Consider the following 19,192-nt stretch of genomic DNA (forward strand, 5'->3'; position numbering starts at 1 on the left):
AGAAGAAGAAGATAGAATAACTTGCTTTTATGTTTTCTGAAAATATATGTTTTTGAAAAACAATAAAATAATTTACAAAATTTGTATAATATCGCCGTCTGTGGGGATCGAACCCACGACCACGTGGTTAAAAGCCACGCGCTCTACCGCTGAGCTAAGACGGCCTGGTGTTTTACATTTCTATTTAGTTTATAATATTGGCAGTCTAACTTCCAGTTTGTGTATCCAACATTACGCTTGAAAATGTAGTGTTTTGATCTCTAAATAATCATTTGAACCCAATAAAATGACTCTCTACACTCATTTTTTAAAGCGGTTATTAAAAAGCTCACCGTAATACATATAGGAAAATGATAGAGCCACTGAATCTGTGCACCGAATGACGTGACAAAATCTTGACCGTTGATTAATATTAACTGATATTGAATCTACGGTCAAGATTTTGTCACGTCATTCGGTGTATAAATTCGGTGCGCAACCTTCGGTGACTGTAGCATTACTCAATACATATAAGTTGATAAATGTCAAGTTGAATGAAAAATATAATAAAAAATGTGAAAGGTAAGAATCTTTTTAAGATGTAAATATTGTGTGCAATTATTATAAGAGTTAACCACTTTTTCCCACAAAAAAAAAAAAAAAAAAAGCTTAATGAAAAAAAAAAAGCTTCATTATACTTTTCCACCCCGGACTTTTCAAAAACCATTTTAGTATTCAAATATTATGTTTCTCTCTAGTTTGGGTTGGAAATATAGTGATTTTCATTGTGAAGACAAAAATACACTTCTCTCACCACTGGCGTTGGGAAAATGTGAACAGTAAAACCCTAGGTGGTGGAGAATGGCGAACGGCGTGCAATTGGCAAATCAACCTACGATTTTGCTTAATTTCATTAATCAAACACACCCCAAGTTCATTATGCAACCGGAACCCTAGGAAGAGGACAATGGGGATCGACGAGCAAATGGGGTTAAGGCTGTTAGGAGTTTTGGAGAAGGGAAGATGAGGATTGTGGTGGTGGTTTCAAGGTGGATCTCTAACACTGAAAACGATCGAAAATCGAATTGAAAGTTGAAATGTCGTGCGATGCAAGGCTGGCGATCAGCAAGCAAGGGACGGTGATAGAGGTAAGAGTTTTATAGAGTGAGTTGTGGGGACTGTGATAGTGGTGTCTAGGGGAATGTCTGGCAAAAAAAGGGACCAGAAATCCAACTTGAAGAGTCGGCTGTGCGAATAGAGGTGGTGGGTGGGAAATGGTGAGTGTTGACGGCAAATGGAGGCTTGGTCTTTGTAGAGGAAGGTGATGGGGATTCTGTGGGTCGTCTTGGAAGTGATTTTGAGTGCCGAGATTGACCGAAAAAGGCAAAAACCATTGGTTGCGATGCTGCTAACGTGCGATATCATTTTTCTTTTCTTCTTCTCCGAGTGCTTAAATGCTTGTTGACCATTCTATCCTCACTTATAATTAAAAGTCTGAGGGTGGAAAATGCTATTAAGCTTTTTTTTTTTTTTGGGTGCGAAAAAGTCGTTGAGTACTCTTATTGTAATGGATATAATTAGTGTTTGTATGGGTGCACACATAGGTCATAGGTGGTCGCTAATCCTTATCTTGTTATGTGTTCATAAGAAAGCTTTCGTTGCTAATTTTAGTGACCCTCAAATATTACATTATATGGGTGAAGAAATTTTTGCTAATAAGTAATAGCTTTAAAAAAAAAAAATTTAAAAATTTGTTACTTTTTATTACAATTTTTTGTATAATTTAATTTTATTTGTTCATTCTTTCCCTTAATTAAATGTTTTTCTTTTTCTTTCTCAATTTTTCATTTCTTGGACATTTAAGAATCCATTTCAAAAAAATAAAATCTTCTACACTTTTGAAAATATTGAATTTATTTATTTATTTTTAGTTTAGTCAAATACCATATTCATAACTAACAAAAAATATTGTCTCTCTTATGTACAATATATTTTATTCATTAAAGATGTACATAAAAATCATTAAGGCCTCGTTTGGATTGGGAGATTCTAAATAAATAATTTCGTTAAGTTTATAGATTTGGTAAAATCCTTCGTTTTTTTTTTTTTTTTAAGTTGAAACCCATCAGTTTTAATAAAATGAGGGATTTTGTTAATATTTTAATTTTCCAATACTATCATTTTTAATAATTTAATATCATAGTAACTACCCTTTATCCTAATTAAAAGAAATATATTTGTCGTTCTCTCTTTTTGAGCTCTTCTTCTTTACATCATCAACATCTTCCGTTCTCTCTTTTTGAGCTCTTCTTCTTTACATCATCAATATCTTCAAAGTATACTAAAGAAATAACCTATCCGTTGAGTTTCTATTCCTTTAATTAATAATTTTCAATTTTTTATTTGCAAACAGATTTATTATTATTTCAATTTCTCATAGTGATTCTTTTTGTTATGATCCCACATGCATAACTAGCAACTGATTATGCTTTTTTGCTATTGATTATTTTGTAATGCTTAGTGCTTTGTGACACTAATATGCTATGATGAAACTTGCTGATGTTCTAACAAGTTTCGTATGTTTTTGGACATGGTGTTATTGCATTATATTGACAATAATTTTCTATATAGGTATAGTTATGTTATATGTTTTAATATGAAATTATTCAACTATTGAATTATGAATAAAGACAGTTGATAATATATTATATTAACTTGGAATTCTTTTTTTTTTTTTTTTTTTTTTTTTTTCCAATTCCAAAAAAAATTATTTATTATAATTGGACTTCTCTATCAAATATAATTTAACTTGTATTTAATTAGATGAAAGTTGAATTTTTGTTGGTTTTGGATATTGAGAGTAAAGTTGGAAATTATTTATCAAATTTATGGATTATATTCATCTAACCAATATGAGAGCATGGAAATTTGAATCTACAATCCATGAATTTTATATTTAAATCAAACAATATAATTTATCTAATCCATGGATTGTATAAAATCCCTCAATCCAAAACAGGCCTAAGGGCTTTTGTATTTCTTGAATTTTCTCAGTAACAATCTCATAAAATTGTTGTAATATTATCTACACAAAAGAAAATAAAATCCATAAATTAGTACATTATTTCTAACCATCTTTTGCTATTGTATTGAAGCAGAAGAACGACAACTGGGCAGTGTCTCTCCTGGATCACCCACCTATCTATGCAAGCTTTGTGGTAAATATGTTTGCATTCTGAAAGAACACTACAGTCGTCTCCTTCCTCGAACTCCTCCAAGCATATAACACACTCACTCCAATTTCTTATTTCACCTTTTTGTCTAAAACTACTACTCCACCGAACTTCGCCAATACTCTGTTCCTTTCCCTTTTGATGATCACGCTCTAAAATATTTGTGGGGTTCCTTGTTCGATATCTTGTGATGATGGAGAAACTAAGCAGCAGCGTTTATAACACCACAGACAAAAAACTATAACCGCCGCCCATAATATTGGGACGACAACGTAATTGAGAAAGATGAACTGAAAGGAGGAAGGAGAAGGCATGGTTTCTGTGGCGCTTTAATTGAAACTTGAGTTGAGAGAGTTAGGAGTCAAAATAGAAAGCATTCATAAGCTTTTACTCATGGCTTGATCTTATATGAATAGAAGAATACTGTTATACCTAAAAAGTCATCATGATGTCAGCTCAATAAATGCTTAAAAGACAAATTGTACTTCCTGCAAGTCTATACCGCCTCAAAGATATCTTATATCAACCCTATCTCATTTTAAGAGAAGAACGGATGAGAGTTGTCCATGTGTCAAGACAACTTGCAAAACACTCATTACATTGACTTCAGAGGTGTATAAATTGACACTTCTCTTCACGAAAAAGAGGGGTTGCGCAGATGAGAGTTAGGCATATATTTGAGCTTCATTTCATTATTTCTCTCTCTAATCAAAGCTTTTCTCCATCTTTGTATCCCTTACGAGCAATATCATAGAAATAGCCAGAGAATAATAAAATAACAGTAGACATATGATTCGCTTTTGAGCATCCGAACTACTATAAAAACCCCCTCTTGCCAATCTTTTATTTATGTTTCAGCAATATAGATAACCTGAGCACCATATCCAAATCTCATGGATCCATCACGTGTAATTTCTAAGGCTCTCTTAACACTTTGCACGTGCGAGTCGTTGGTGTCCAAAATCAAGCGTCAACAGTTTGGTGGCCCATGCAGGTCACAAACCTACGTCCAGGTTCCCTAATGGCGTGGTCAGTTCGTAGATCGCATGCGGCAGAGTTCTCCAACCGCGTGGCCAGATCGTAGATTGCATGCGTTAGAGTTCTCCGACTTCGTGGCCAGATCGCAAATCTCACGTGTGAGAGTTCTTCGACCGCGTGGCTAGATCGCATATCGCATGCGTCAGAATTCTCCGACCGCGTGGCCAAATCGTAGATCGCATGCGTCAGAGTTCTCAGATCGCTGATCGCACGCATCAAAGTTCTTTGATCGCGTGGCCATATCGCAAATTGCACGCATCAGAGTTCTTCGATCGCTTGGCTAAATCGCAGATAGCACATGTCAGAGTTCTCCGACTGCGTGGCCAGATCGTAGATCGCACGCGTCAGAGTTCTCCGATCGCATGGCCAGATCGTTGATCGTACGCTCAGATCGTCTTGATCTTCAGCTTCAGATCGCTGATTTTTAGCTCTCCGATCGCGTGGCCAGGTCGTTGATCACACGCTCAGATCGTCTTGATCTTTAGCTTCAGATCGCTGATCTTTAGCTCTCTGATCGCGTGGTAAGGTCGCTGATTGCACGCTCAAATCATCTTAATCTTTAGCTTCAGATCGCTGATCTTTAGCTCTCCGATCGCGTGGCCAGGTCTCTGATCGCACGCTCAGATCGTCTTGGTCTTCAGCTTTAGATCGCTGATTGCACGCTTAGATCGCTGATCTGTAGCTCTTCGATCGCGTGGCTAGATTGCGGATTGCACGCTCAGATTGTTGATCTCGAGTTCTCAGATCAAGCTTTGCGCTTTCTAATCGAACTCTTTGTGTTCTCAGAACAAGCTTCACGTTTTTTGATCGAACTCCTTCCGTACTTTCTGATCGAGCTCTTTGTGCTCTCTGATCGAACTCCTTATGCTCTCTGATTGCATCGATCTTTAAAAGAAAGTCAGAGTTGAATGATGAAATAGTATGACTGTCTTCTCTCTAAGGTTGTATGCTTTATTAGTCACTTTTATCTTTCAGCTGGATGGCCATTCTGGTTTTGCATGGAGATTACAAAACACTAAACTTCAAGAAAATAAAAATAAAGAGACCATAATAAAGCAATATTCCCCAACTATTTTTTTTTTTTTTTCATCCTAATTAATAAAACAACTATCAAAACAAGTGGATCGAAATGTTAAAAGAAGTTTGAAATTTATTCTCTGATGGTCCAAACCCCAAGAAATTGGTCAACATATAACAAACTTTGGAATGACAAGAAACTCTAAATTTCATTTTAATTCAAACAAGAAACTTTCGCCCGTTTGAATATCTTTATAATAAGGATTTCATTTATCGGTAATAGTTGACGGTTAACTACTACAAGTTAATATTAAAAGACAAAAGACAAAATTTTTTAGAGAATTTTGAAAATTGAAATTTTTTTCTTTTTATATTTATTATCTGTGTTTCTTAAAATGCAAATAATCGACACTTGAGAATTTTTATATATCCATCTTTTTCTTTCTTTACTCTAGTTTCAATATATACTAGAACAAAATCCTTAAAATTTAAGCAAAGAATAATACCTATTGCACTTAAAATATTCTCCTTTTGATATAAACTCCAAAAGTATCCCTTTTTTTTNTTTTGTTGTTTTATTTTATCCTACCTTGAGGGGATTAATATGACTAACTCTTAGTCTATTTGTTTCATATGTTATTTTATTTGGATATTTAGATTGTTAGATGTAGTTCTGATGTAGTAAATATAGAAGGGTTTTTAATAAATAACCATATTTGTGGGAGCTTTTAGTAATTAACCAAAATTCTAATGCTTATACCAATTACCATTTTTGCATAATTTCCCACGCCGCTCATATATAATGAATCGTTACATTTGTTACTATCACTTTCAAATATATGTGCTCCCAAACCCACAACGGAAGACTACCTTTTCAAATTTCCAATATGAATGAAAAAATTGACGTTGTTCTAACAAAAGGCAATGTAAGAAGCAATATCATTACCATCCTTGATATCGTAAGACATTCCATTGATTGCATCCTAAAATTTCATAGCTATTCAGATAGTATTTTTTCTACGGCCAATACATAGATGATCGTTCAACAACTCAACCAATCCATCATACGTCATATCAGGATAGATTTTAAGCATTTTATGTTTTCCTTCAACATAACTCATTATGTTATCGTTCATAGTTGTGCATTGTCCTCCGTACCCAACCAAAACAACCGCATGTGCTATTTTAAACTACCATGCGATATAAATACAGAAGATATAAGAAAATTTGAATGACAAAAAATTTAAATAAAAATAAAAATTGAGTTGTGTGATTTTTCATACTATTAACGTGAAATCTCTGCATTAGTGTAAAAAATCACACCGGGACTTTGCCATGAACAATTCCCCAAAATTTCACGTCAACTAAAATTTTCATATCAACTATTGAGTTTTTTTTTCTATACGTGATTTCCCAAATAATGCATCACAAAATATACTTTATTACCACAACATAACTAACATTACACTATTTATTCACTCCTAAATCTTAAAACAATACCTACATTACACAAAAAAAAAAAAAAAAAAAAGAACACAATTGTTCTAAGTTGAATCTATAAAAAACATTCAAATCTACAAATTTAAAGTCAGGATCGATCTTAACACCTGGATATACTGACTGATCTGACTTTATTTCATGCTTTTGGGTGTGAGATTTTGCTAATGAGAATTAGAAATTGATAGGGTTAGTGATAAAGTGTTGGGAGGCTAGGGGTGAAGCAAAATTGTATTTACTTAAGTTTAGTTGGTCACATTGATATAAGTTATAAGGTCCATAATTTTAGTTATTTACTAAAAGCCCCTACAAATATGGTTATTTTTTAAAAACCCTAAATAAAATTTATTAAAAGAAGTTCTAATTTATTATAAATAGGTAGGCACTGTATAGAAAAATATTACTTAGCTGTCATTCAGCAGCATCTTTAAATTTGATATTCAATTTTATATAACAGCATTCTAAATTATGAACGATACTATTTATTTGTCTTCAACTTTTTGTTTTTTAATACGAACTTATTTCAATTTTAAAGAAATTTATTAATTATTTTCAATGTTGATAACAAATTATGTTATTCTTTAAATTTGCCCCCTCGATCGAAATTTTTTTGTCTATATCTTCATGACCATATTTGGTATAAATTAAATGCATATAATAACATCGAAGATATAACATGCATATATATATAAAAGAAATTCTCAATGTCGATACAAATAATAGGACACGCAAACAGCTATTTCTTTCTCTCGCATTTTGAGATAAAATTTATGCAAACTTTTCTGTACATTGAAAGCTAATTAAGCCCAAAAATTCCTTGCTTCTTCGTTTGGTAAATATATTCTCGTAACAAGTCTATAAGAGCCCTTCACCTTCATATATATTTTAAACTATACCAAAATTACCTGCAAATTAAACCACCATGTCCATGTCTTCATCCCTGAATGAAACCGCACCACGCTAGGTGCAGTTAACATGTGCCAGTTTTAAAACAATAAAAGGTATTATCTTCTTAACTGTCTAACTTATGTTATTATTCGATATTATGATAAAATTTTATTGGAGAGACCTGAGACAGACATGAACATCGACTTTATGTTATAGTGTTCATCCCACCTACGATTTTCGTGCATGTCCATGTATTATTTATTAGCTTTGTCAGGTTTTGAAAATTTAGCATGAATTGAATTTACAGACGAAGTTTACTTTCTTCGGGAGGAAATAACTGAATCAGCCGCGCTTTTGATCGGAATGACAGTGATATGGTTTCTTGTTGAGGTTATGGAGTACAATTTCGTGGGTCTCCTCTGTCATATTTCCATTTCCTTAATACTTATAATTTACATAAGGATTTGGCTTATTACAAGTTTCTACTGGTACTCATTTATTCACACAAATTGAATATTTTTATAACTTAATGTTACAAGCTCTATCTTTGGTTTAGTTTCATCGATCCATATTGACATATAGATTATTTGCAGGGATCCCCTCAACATTCTCGGAATAACTTACTTTGAAGCCAGATTTAGAGAATTAATTGCTCACATTTTCTGCTCAAGATTTGATTTCGTCTTAGGAAACTTTCTCAGAATCGCATATGGGCAAAATCCAACACTCTTGATTCTGGTTTGTTGTAATTAAACTAGAGAAAAGTTGACAAACCATTCTAAGTTAATTTTCACATAATTGACAGAAGTATATCGAAATTGAACACTTACGTTCTCTCCTATATCTCTATATTTATGTGTAGGCAAATAGTTCTCTCTACATATTGTCCATGATTGAATCCTATTTCAGCTCGTTAAGTCTCCTTTATCTTTGTATATATTTCTCACCTCACTTTATTTGTCTATGATAATTTGAATTTAAGTTGAAGCATTTGGCATAAATTAACCCTTCTCCTTGCGGGAACCAATCAGGTTTTCTCTGCATCGAAACATTGTATTTTCTGGACAAGCGATACTGGAAACAACAACCTCAACCCAAATTAATTGCTGAGTAAATTAACAAGGTACTAAGGGTCCAAGAGAGACATGAATAAAATGAATCGATTGAATTTATGCAATTTGTAAATATAACTAACATACATTTCCTTTAACAAGCATGCATGTTCATATAATTACAAGCAAAATCATCAAAGGTCGTGAAGCCGATGGAAGTAAGAGATTTAAGGATCAAATTCCCCTTGTACAAACCTTGGAGGTTGATCTACTTAGTTTAAGCTTGTGTATAAATCAATGTAAGAACTAAATTCTTTTTATGAGAGAAATTGAAAACTATGTTTCACTTGTGGATTATAGTATTTCAAATCGTTGGATTGATGGCAGAGATATTTGATGTTTGAGAAAATGAGAAGTTTGGTGTGTTACAATTGAATCACTTGATAAAATGTAAGATATTGAAAGAATATACTCTCACAATATATTAAAAAAGAAAAACAAAATTGTCTATATATAATTTGCAATCAATTTCCAAAATCAAACTCATATTGTTTCTAGATATAAGAAAATTTTGTATAATATATCTATTTATCTATATTGAATCATCTATGATCAATATTTACTCCCTCCTTGGTTATATCATCTGACAATACTATGAATTTAGTACATTTCATGAGTCAATAAAGTATAAATTGCTTTAATAGATCCTATATCTAAGGGCTCGTAATTTTTAGAAAATAAATTAAAAATAGGTGGTCAGGATTTAGTTATATTAAATAGAAAATCTTTTAACTCTATTCTATAATATTAGATGATTTATAAATATTCTTTTAACTCTATCCAAAAGCATGCACTTTCAAATAATTAAAAGTGGTTAATATTTCTTTTGCAAAATTTAGTGAACTTAAATGAAAGTTCTTTACGATTCTTTGAATTAAAAAATAAAATAAAATGTTTCTCAAAGAAGCATTTGGTATTATACTTTTCAAGAAAATAAAAGCATTCTTTAAAGGGATGTTATCAAATAATGTACAAACTGTTTATATTTTATCTATGGGAAGACATAAGTTATAAATTGTTCAATTAAAGAACAATAAACAACTACTTAGGGTTAGATTTAACTTTATATATGGGTAAAGACATAATTGAAAAAAAATTAATTATTCTTTTTACAAAATAGATATTAAAAATTTTCAAATTAAAAAACTAAACAAGTAAAAGATTTAAATATTGCTTTTTACAAAATAAATAATAATATTTTATTAAATTTTCTTTTAGTTTTAAATTTCTTAATTTTTTTTATTTCCTTTAAATAAAATTGGTTTTGGTCATTTTTTTTTTTTTTTTTTTAGTTTTTCAAATTTTTTGAAATTTAGATTTTAAGAACTAATTCACCTAAAAAAAGAAAAATGGCAAGGACACATCTAAATCATTTCTTTCATTTTCCGTTAAAGTTAATAGCAAATAAATGTTAATTGTCCCCTCATTGAACAAATTGTAACTTATTTCGTTCCATTGATAAAGTACGAAAATTTTTACCCTAATAGATAATATTCCTTTTAAAATATATTCAAATGCCTTTAAATAAAATTACTTTCAAAGAAAGCAACAAGTTAAATAATACACAGTAATTAAATTCTTTCTCCGAAATTTATGCAATTGTTGGCCAATATCATAGAAGGCTTCATATTCAAACTTATGTTCTTTTAAAGAAAAGCCCCGAGACATTCGTTACTTCTTCAATGGAGTTAAATAATTCTCTTGAGAAGCCTAGAGCCTTCATGTCCATATATTTAAATTGGAGTAAATTGCATATCTCAAAAACTCATTCGCCAAATTAATTAACAGTGCAGCCAAACTGCACCAGTAACAATGCCCCAACAACAACCGGTAAGGTTATTTGGGCGTCAACAGTCCGTACATGCCATTCTTGGAGGAGGAAGAGGTACTATATATTTTACATAATTCATTCTGCCAACTCATTGTCGATGAAAAATTAACGAAATTTACTGAATTAAATTCTCAGTTGCGGATATCTTGTTATGGAAGAATAAAAAAGCAGCAGCCTCGCTGTTGATAGGGACGACAGTGATATGGTTTCTTTTCGAGGTTATGAAGTACAGTTTGGTGACTCTCTTCTGCCACATTTCTATGGCCACGTTGCTCGTACCTTACATTTGGTTCATTATTCAAATATATTTCGGCCATCGGTATCTGTTTCTTCTTCGCACTAAAACATCTTCCTCTTGCATTATAACATAATTTTACTGTTAGAATTGTAATTTTTATATATCCAAGACATTATCTTCATTAAGCTGTTATCTGCAAATCTCAGGTTTCTTCTCAACGGAACTATAATAAGTGAATCAACATTAAGAGAAGCTGTTTCAACCTTCTGTGCAACTTTAAATCAAGTTGCTTCAACCTTCTGCGAGAGATTGAATAAGGTGTTGTAAAGAATTTCGTTTAGTTTCTTTTTATAATTTTCTTATGATTATGAGTTTATATTTCTTTAAAAAGAAAAAAAAAGTATGTTAAAATAGAAATACAACTAATAAAACTGTTGAGATGTAAAAAAAAGTTTGTTTAAATTACACCTTCTGAAACTATTGGTCTTTAAGGATTTTGTCAGCATTATTATATCTTATAGTATATGATAATGAATTTCTCTTTTTTTCTGAAAGAATAAAAATTGATTCACAATTTAATCTTACAAACTTTATCTCATAACACTGACGTGATAGTTTGCAATTGATCAACTCGTAAATAGAAAAGCAAGACTTATTTGCGAACTGATCAATTGTGAGGTCGGAGTTATGAGAGAAAGTTTGTAAAACTAGATTGTAAGAGTATTATTACTCTGAAAATAGACTTTCCAGCCAATCATATTAAATTATTATATTTTGTGTGTAATTAATGAATTATTTAATTTGTATTAATTTAAAGTGCTTCCACAATTCTACAATAACAGGTACTAATGGACCTTATCGACCTTGCATATGGAAAAGATCAACTCCAATACATTGTGATATGCTTGCTTATTGGACATAATCTAAAGTTCATATTTCTGGTATGCTTTACAACCATATAATAGAACGATTTAAGAAAATCTTATTCTCTGATCTCAAAAACTAACAATGTTATTTCTTTAATGTTTAATCTGAACATTTAACTTTAAAAATTAGAGGTAACATTATTAGTTTATGAAATCAAAGGAGTAAGACTGTTCTTAAATTTTTTATTTTAATGTTAGATTTTTTTATTATTATTATTATTTTTATTTTTGAAATGATATAAGACTATAAGTGTAGGCAAAATGACCTTAATGCATTTCTTTTGTTGTTTTTTAAATTATGGGCTAATATTATTAATTTTTTTAATCAAAAGGGTTATATTTCTTTATGCCATAGATAGGGGGCAACCAAGGGCATAGTTAAGATTTCTAGTTAGTGGGATCAAAAGATGTAAGTTGATAAATTTACAATAAAATATATATTGAATTAATAAGCATAAAAAATTATATTCTAAAAATTTAATTTTAGAAGTTATATATATCAAATTATACTTTGGCTACACCATAATTGAATTATGTCAATTACATACATAAAATGATAAAAACAACCTAGGGCAACATAATTCTTGATCTTTCATCAATTAAAAAAGATAGAATAAGAGATTTTTAAGCAAGATAACAAAAAATGAACATCATCTTATCCTATGACCTCCAAATGAATAGTCTTTTTGGATTAATCCAACCAATGAATAAGAAAGTATGAGAGAAGAAGAGAGGAATTGAGGAAGAGAGAAAACGTGAAAAAATATGAGTATTTTCGAATTCCAAAATCAATAAAATATGAGTAATTTTAGTGGGATCAATAAAATATGAGTAATTTTAGTGGGTCAACATAATTTAATGGGATCAAAATTATTAATTACTATAAAATATATACCTATTTTTAGTTATTTCATAATTTCAATGGGGTCAAATGACCCCACTGAGTACACTTTGGCTACGTGGGGGAAACAATACAATTTAACCTATAGTAATTAAGCTTGGCGAGAATTTCACTAACAATTAATTATTCTTATTTTCTCATCAGAACATTGTTTGTCTCTACATACTGACCATAATTGGAAACCATTTCAGCTTCTTAGATCTCCTTTATTTCGGTAAGAATCTTCACCTTAATTAGTTGCATTAATTTAATGTCCATGACTTAAATTGAAGTTTGAATTGGCCTATTAAATTGTTTCTCTAAATTTGTTATGCCTAAAGGTTTACTTTGCTCGGAAACGTTGCCCTTTCTGTATGATCGATATGAGGACTATGTTGATTCTTTTGCTGACAAAGGGATCCATGGATTGAAGGAATTGTTCATAAAAGTTCCACAGGTTAAGAAAAATGATTAATTAAATGAGATAATTTAGGTATAATTTCCCACGTAATAGTACAATTCCTGTAATCTAGAATACAATGTATCTATGATAATTTGATTTTAAGTTGAAGCATTTGGCATAAATTAACCCTTCTCCTTATTGTGATCGATCAAGTTTTCTTTGCATCGAAAAATTACATTTTCTAGACAAGCGATACTGGAAACAACAACCTCAGTCCAGATCAATCGCTGAGTAAATTAACAAGGTACCAAGGGTCCAAGAGAGACATGAATAAAATAAATCGATTGAATTTATGTAATTTGTAAACCTAATTAACATACATTTCCTATAACAAGCATGCATGTTCATATAATTATAAGCAAAACCATCAAAGGTCTTCAAGCCGATGGTCGCAAGAGATTTAAGGATCAAATTTCCCTTGTACCAATCTTCGAGGTTGATCTATTTAGTTTAAGCTTGTGTATTCAATGTAAGAACTAAATTCTTTATATGGGAGAAATTGAAAACTATGTTTCACTTGCGGATTATAGTATTTAAAATCGTTGGATTGATGGCAGAGACATTTGATGTTTGAGAAAATGAGAAGTTCGGTGTGTTACAATTGAATCACTTGATAAAGTGTAAGATATTGAAAGAATATACTCGAACAATATTATTAAAAAGGTAGCTATCTATATATTGACAACTATGAGAGTTCGTGGAAGAAGAGTTTAATTCTAGAATTTTAAAATTGGGTTTAAAGCATTTTACTTGGCGTCCATATAACCCCATATGCTGAAAGAGAATAATTTTTTTATGTATATGAAATTATATTGCAAATAATTAAAGATATATATGTTTGTCTTTCCAAAGAATCCTTCAATCTTAAAAAAGAAAAAAATTTTGTCCATAATTTGCAATCAATTTCCAAAATCAAACTCATAGAAGGGTGCGTTTGGTTTATTTTTCCTATCCATATTCTCAGTCCTATTCCCAAAATATTTCTTTGTTTAATTATTTGGGAAATATTATTATATTTTTTAAATTTCTTTTAGGCCCCTTAAGTTTATTAATTTCATTAAATACCCCAAGAAAAAAAAAATTTAAAAATTAACAAAAACACACCCACTCACCCATAGTTGCCAGATTCCGGCAACCACCATCGGTGGTAGCTAGAATCTGTCACAACGGCCTACAAACCATCAGAACTGGTCGGTAAGTCACCGATTTGGCCTTTTCTGGCCAGATCCACAGTGGATCTGGCCGTCAACGACGGCCAAAGATACGGTCAACGACGGCCATATCTTTGGTCATCGCTGACAGCTAAATCTGGCCTTTTTTGGCCGTTGATAGCTAGATGTGGCCGTTGATCTGGCCATTTCCGGCCAGATCCACCACGGATCTGGCCGAAAAAGGTTGATCTGGCTAGAAAAAACCAGATCGACGCACGTGCAACCAAATCCGACCAATCTGAGTTGTAACGCAAGATTCTGACCAGATTTTGACGGTGGTGGCTAGAATTTGGCATTGTAGGTGGGTGGGGGTATTTTTGTCATTTTACAAAAAATTTATATATTGGGGTATTTGGTTAAATTAGTAAACTTAGGAGGTTTTTTTCGTAAATTTTTAAATTTCACTTCGTAATAATAATCCTATCCAACTATCCAATACTATCTTCAAAATCCTATCCAAAATAATAAACCAAACGCACCCTAGTTTCTAGATATAAGAAAATTTTGTATAATATATCTATTTATCTATATTAATTCATCTAAGATCAATATGTATTCCTCCGTTGATTATATCATCTGAGAATACTATGAATTTAGTACATTTCAAAGTCAATAAAGTATAAAATGCTTTAATAGATCCTAAATCTAAGGGGCACGTAAAGTTTAGAAAATAAATTAAAAATAGTTGTTTAGGATTTAGTTATATTAAATAGAAATTCTTTTAACTCTGTTCTATAATATTAGATTATTTATAAATATTCTTTTAACTCTATCAAAAAGTATGCGCTTTCATAATTTAGTGAACTTAAATGAAAGTTCTTTACTATGGTTAAAAAAAAATTTAAATGTTTCTCAAAGAAGCATTTGGTATTATACTTTTCAAGAAAATAAGGCATTCAAGGGATATTATCAATTAGGGTACAAACTTTTCATACTTTATCAATGAGAAGACAGAAGTTATAAATTGTTTAATTAAGAGACAATAAACAATTACTTAGGGTTAGACTTAACTTTATATAAGGGTAAAAACGTAATTGAACAAATTTAAATTATTTTTTTTACAAAATAAATAATAAAAAATTTCAAATTAAAATCAAAATTAAAAAACAAAACAAAATATTTAAATTATTCCTTTTTACAAAATAAATATTTTATTTTATTAAATTTTCTTTTAGTTTTAAATATCTTAATTTGTGTTTTTTTTTTTTTATTTATTTATTTCCTTTGAATAAAATTGGTTATGGTCTTTTTTTTATAGTTTTTCAAAAAATTTGAAATTTAGATTTTAAGAACTAAATTCACCTAAAAAAAGAAAAAAAAGGCAAGGACATCTAAATCATTTTTTTTTTTTTTTTAATTTTCTGTTAAAGTTAACAACAAATAAATGTTACTTGTCCCCTAGTTGAACAAATTGTAACTTATATCGTTCCATTGATAAAGTATGAAAAAATTCACCCTAATGGATAATATTTCTTTTAAAAACATATTCAAATGCCTTTTGTTGATGCTTGATTTTGACACCAACGACTCACACATGCAAAGTGCTAAGCAGACTTAGAAATCACACGTGATAAGGAAAAATGAAATGAAACAATGAATGAGAAGCGATATTTAAAGTGGTTCAGATGCTTAAAAGCGAATCCTACGTCCACTGCAATTTTATTAATAGATGGGTAAAATCAGGTCGCGTGCATTGAGCTGAGTTATAATCTAGAGAGAATACAAAAAGAGAGAGAAAATGTGCAAGCTATTTTAGTCTAAGATTAGCCAATCTCATAAATGAGAGGGGTGTCCTCTATTTATAGTGGGAGAGTTCAAGGTAATGATTACAAGTCTGCAAGTGGGTAGGTGCCATGCAAATCCTTCTTTGCATCTCATTAGTTATTTGCACGAGAAATATCCTCAAATTGCATAGGGCTCGGGCAGGTGGACAATTCCTAACCACTCGCAAGCCTGGCACTCACCTGCTGCACTGACAAGAACCATACCTCTTCTGTCACTGTGCGACATGGCAGCGCTTGGATGGCACAAAACCTTCCTGATCCCTTATTGGCTCTTGCTGACGAGTCCACGTCAGCCCTAACTTTTCAGGCATAACAGAAGTCCCCCAATTTTTAAGGTTTAAGGATTGAACCTTGAGAACTTCATTATTATGCCGCGACTTGACTTTTCCCGAATGACGCTTGGTCGAGCTGACCGAGCTACAAGGAGGTCGCAGCACATGTCTCTAAGCGTAGTACAAACAACCTGAGGTGACCTTCTTCCACAAGTTCAACAACTTGGATCAGGCCCCACTCAGTGTAGTACCGATGTGCTTCGAATCACATCCGCGGTTCGCGACCTGATAATATTTAGCATTTTTTTACCAAAGACAAGGAATCGCATTGTCTCAAAATCGATACGCGGCGAAGAGTGTTCTGGCCAAACGACCTTTTCAGATGTTATTCATTGCGCTTGACAGCTAATTTGTTTAATAAAATAAGCTTTATTCTGACAGACGTGTCTAGTGTGCAATAAGTGCCAGCCATGCACATTAAATGAAGGTTATGCTGAAACGACATTCCATTTTAGGGCATTAAATGTGGATAAGGGCGCATTTAATGTGGAGGAGATAATTGAGTCGTCGCTTGGTTATTCCAATGGAGGGAAGCGTCGATTGACATTCTCGAAGCGTGACGGTTACTTCTTCTCACAGATTGATGCACGTGGTCGCAATCAATGGCAAGAAACGTATTCTGCCCAAGCATTGCTTACCTTAGGGAAAATCAATCGTCGCATCCTCCCCCTATAAAACCCCAGACTTGCCTTAAGCTTTGTAACAAAACTCATACTTTCAGAGAAAGAACAAAGCTCTCACGAGACCAGTCTCCCCATTTTCCAGTTAGTGCACACCTTTTGTTTACAGCAGGAAGTCCGTTCTCTGCAACCAAGAGGTAAGGAGGATTTCTCCTTTACTTTTCTTTTACTATTTTGTAGATAGCTTGTCTTGACGATAATGGCCGGTATGAACTGTTTGGTAAACCTTTGTGGTGCATGTTTATGGGCAGTTGTGAGGAGAAGACTTTTTCTTTCATAAAGAGTAAGAATTTAGGGCCGAATCCTTGGGGGTGGTCCCCAAGGGTTTTTCTAGGGTTTAAGGAAGGTACATTAGGGTTTCTTTTGTTCTTCCACGTTATCGCACGAAATACTATACGAAGACTGAGTAATTTCTGCGTGTCGCCCTTTTTTCAGACCATAAGAGCAATGGATGCCTCAGCAACCAGGACAACCAAGGGGACGAGCTCGCAGGCGTACACGCCCCAGTGGGTCCTGTGTAAGAGATTCTGTCAATGGCAACTCGAGATGAAATATAAAAGGCAGTGGACCAATACGCACTTAACGTGGATGTCTACTAGCATAGAACGTATACAGCTCGAAATTCTCCAGAGGGAATGATCACGATTTTCGAGGTGATTTTCAAATGCGAGGCATTGATACCTTTTCACCCTTTCATTAGGTTGACCCTCGATCACTTCGAGGTCGTACCACTGTAATTGACATCCAACACGTATATGATAGTTGTTGCTATGTATATCGCATGTGGTGAGAATGGCCTCGACTAATTGACTGCGTTGGAGCTTGCATGCTCCTATTACCTGAAGAAGAGCAAGGACAAAGACTCTTTCTACCTCTTAAAGTGATCTACGATCGAGGGAGGCATATTTGGTTACCCTAGTAATGTTGAGGCGTACGAAACCAATTTTTTTTTTAAATATTATGGCGTTTGCCAATTTAGGGAATCGAGTAGGTTTTCCCCTCTTTTACTTTGCGAAATTTTCTTTTCTTTTCCTTCAGTCTTTGCTTTCTAACGAACTTTTCTGTCTTTTTGCAGGAAACAAGATGACCAGGTTGTCGAGTCTGACTGATTTCAACCGAATAGTAGTATTCTGTAATCTGCCCGAGCAAAGTTGTGAAGCGAGACTGCTCGTGACTATCGCCAACTTGAGGAAATATAGTTTCTTTAATTTTGAAGCGTCTCTAGAACCTTAGTTTGTAAGTGTCCACGTACTTTAGAAATTCTTTCTTTTGCATGCAGTGAGCTTTTTCACTAATCATGCTTTCATGTAGCGACCATACCACCCAGAGTCCCGAGACCGACGATAAGGACCACAGGGTTCGTTTTTCCTCGGGTTGCCCCGATTGAGCCAGCCAAGGTGATCCCTGGCAATACCCTCATCAAAGGGACACATGTGGGTGCGGAAACACCCACAGAACGACTAGGAGAAACTTCCCGGCCTACAGTTGCTCGTGCCCTTAAGTAGAAAACCATGGGCCAAAAAACTAGGAAGAGAAAATAGCTGTAGGCTGAGAAATCAGAGTCAAAGTCAGAGGACTTAGGGGCGCAGCCTGGGAGGTCGTAGCCTTACCAGACCTCTCGCTTGGGGGCAACCCCGATGCCCATACCTAGCATTACAATAGTCTCGAAGTGCTCGTGTAGAGGACATAGGGAGGCTGTCATCCCCCAAAGGAAAGTGAGGAAGGAGCCAGTTGGCGAGATGCTAGCTTCTTCAGGGGTAGACACACCTGTGTTGGACTCCATGAGACAACTTCCGGAACACTTTCAGTCGGTGGTGTATACCCTGTTAGAGTGCCAACTTGCTGTAGCTTTTGAAGAGTTCGTGGTTTTTCAACCTGCGGACCTGATTACTCTAGCGCTCCAACTGCAAAGCCAAGTAAGGCAGCTTGTCCTCATCGAGGATTTCCCAATATTGGTTGGTTTTCATACTCTTTATGTTTTTTTTCAAAAAAATGGAGTTTAACCCTTGTTTCCTTTCTCATGCAGTCTTTACTCGCTCTGCACTTGGCCCAATAGAAGGCCAACCTAGACTTTGCTGGGGGG

General features: G+C 33.2%; 1 protein-coding gene, 1 long non-coding RNA gene and 1 other non-coding gene across 3 annotated transcripts; 2 read left to right on the forward strand and 1 right to left on the reverse strand.

Annotated features, from left to right (window-relative positions):
- Positions 1–92: 92 nt before the first annotated feature.
- Positions 93–164, reverse strand: TRNAK-UUU. The gene has a single exon. It is a non-coding gene; the product is annotated as a tRNA-Lys (tRNA).
- A 7,511-nt stretch (positions 165–7,675) lies between these two features.
- On the forward strand, positions 7,676–8,385 carry LOC116112045. The gene is made up of 3 exons (XR_004125163.1): positions 7,676–7,765; positions 7,960–8,140; positions 8,246–8,385. It is a non-coding gene; the product is annotated as an uncharacterized LOC116112045 (long non-coding RNA).
- A 2,154-nt stretch (positions 8,386–10,539) lies between these two features.
- On the forward strand, positions 10,540–13,114 carry LOC116112050 (reticulon-like protein B9). Its single transcript, XM_031398231.1, has 6 exons — positions 10,540–10,649; positions 10,731–10,914; positions 11,040–11,151; positions 11,676–11,774; positions 12,805–12,874; positions 12,981–13,114. The coding sequence occupies exons 1-6, from the start codon at positions 10,577–10,579 to the stop codon at positions 13,112–13,114; spliced, it is 672 nt and encodes a 223-aa protein (XP_031254091.1). The 5' UTR covers positions 10,540–10,576.
- Positions 13,115–19,192: the final 6,078 nt, after the last annotated feature.

Source organism: Pistacia vera, unplaced genomic scaffold, assembly GCF_008641045.1.
Source record: "Pistacia vera cultivar Batoury unplaced genomic scaffold, PisVer_v2 Contig1196, whole genome shotgun sequence".
Lineage (NCBI taxonomy): Eukaryota > Viridiplantae > Streptophyta > Magnoliopsida > Sapindales > Anacardiaceae > Pistacia > Pistacia vera.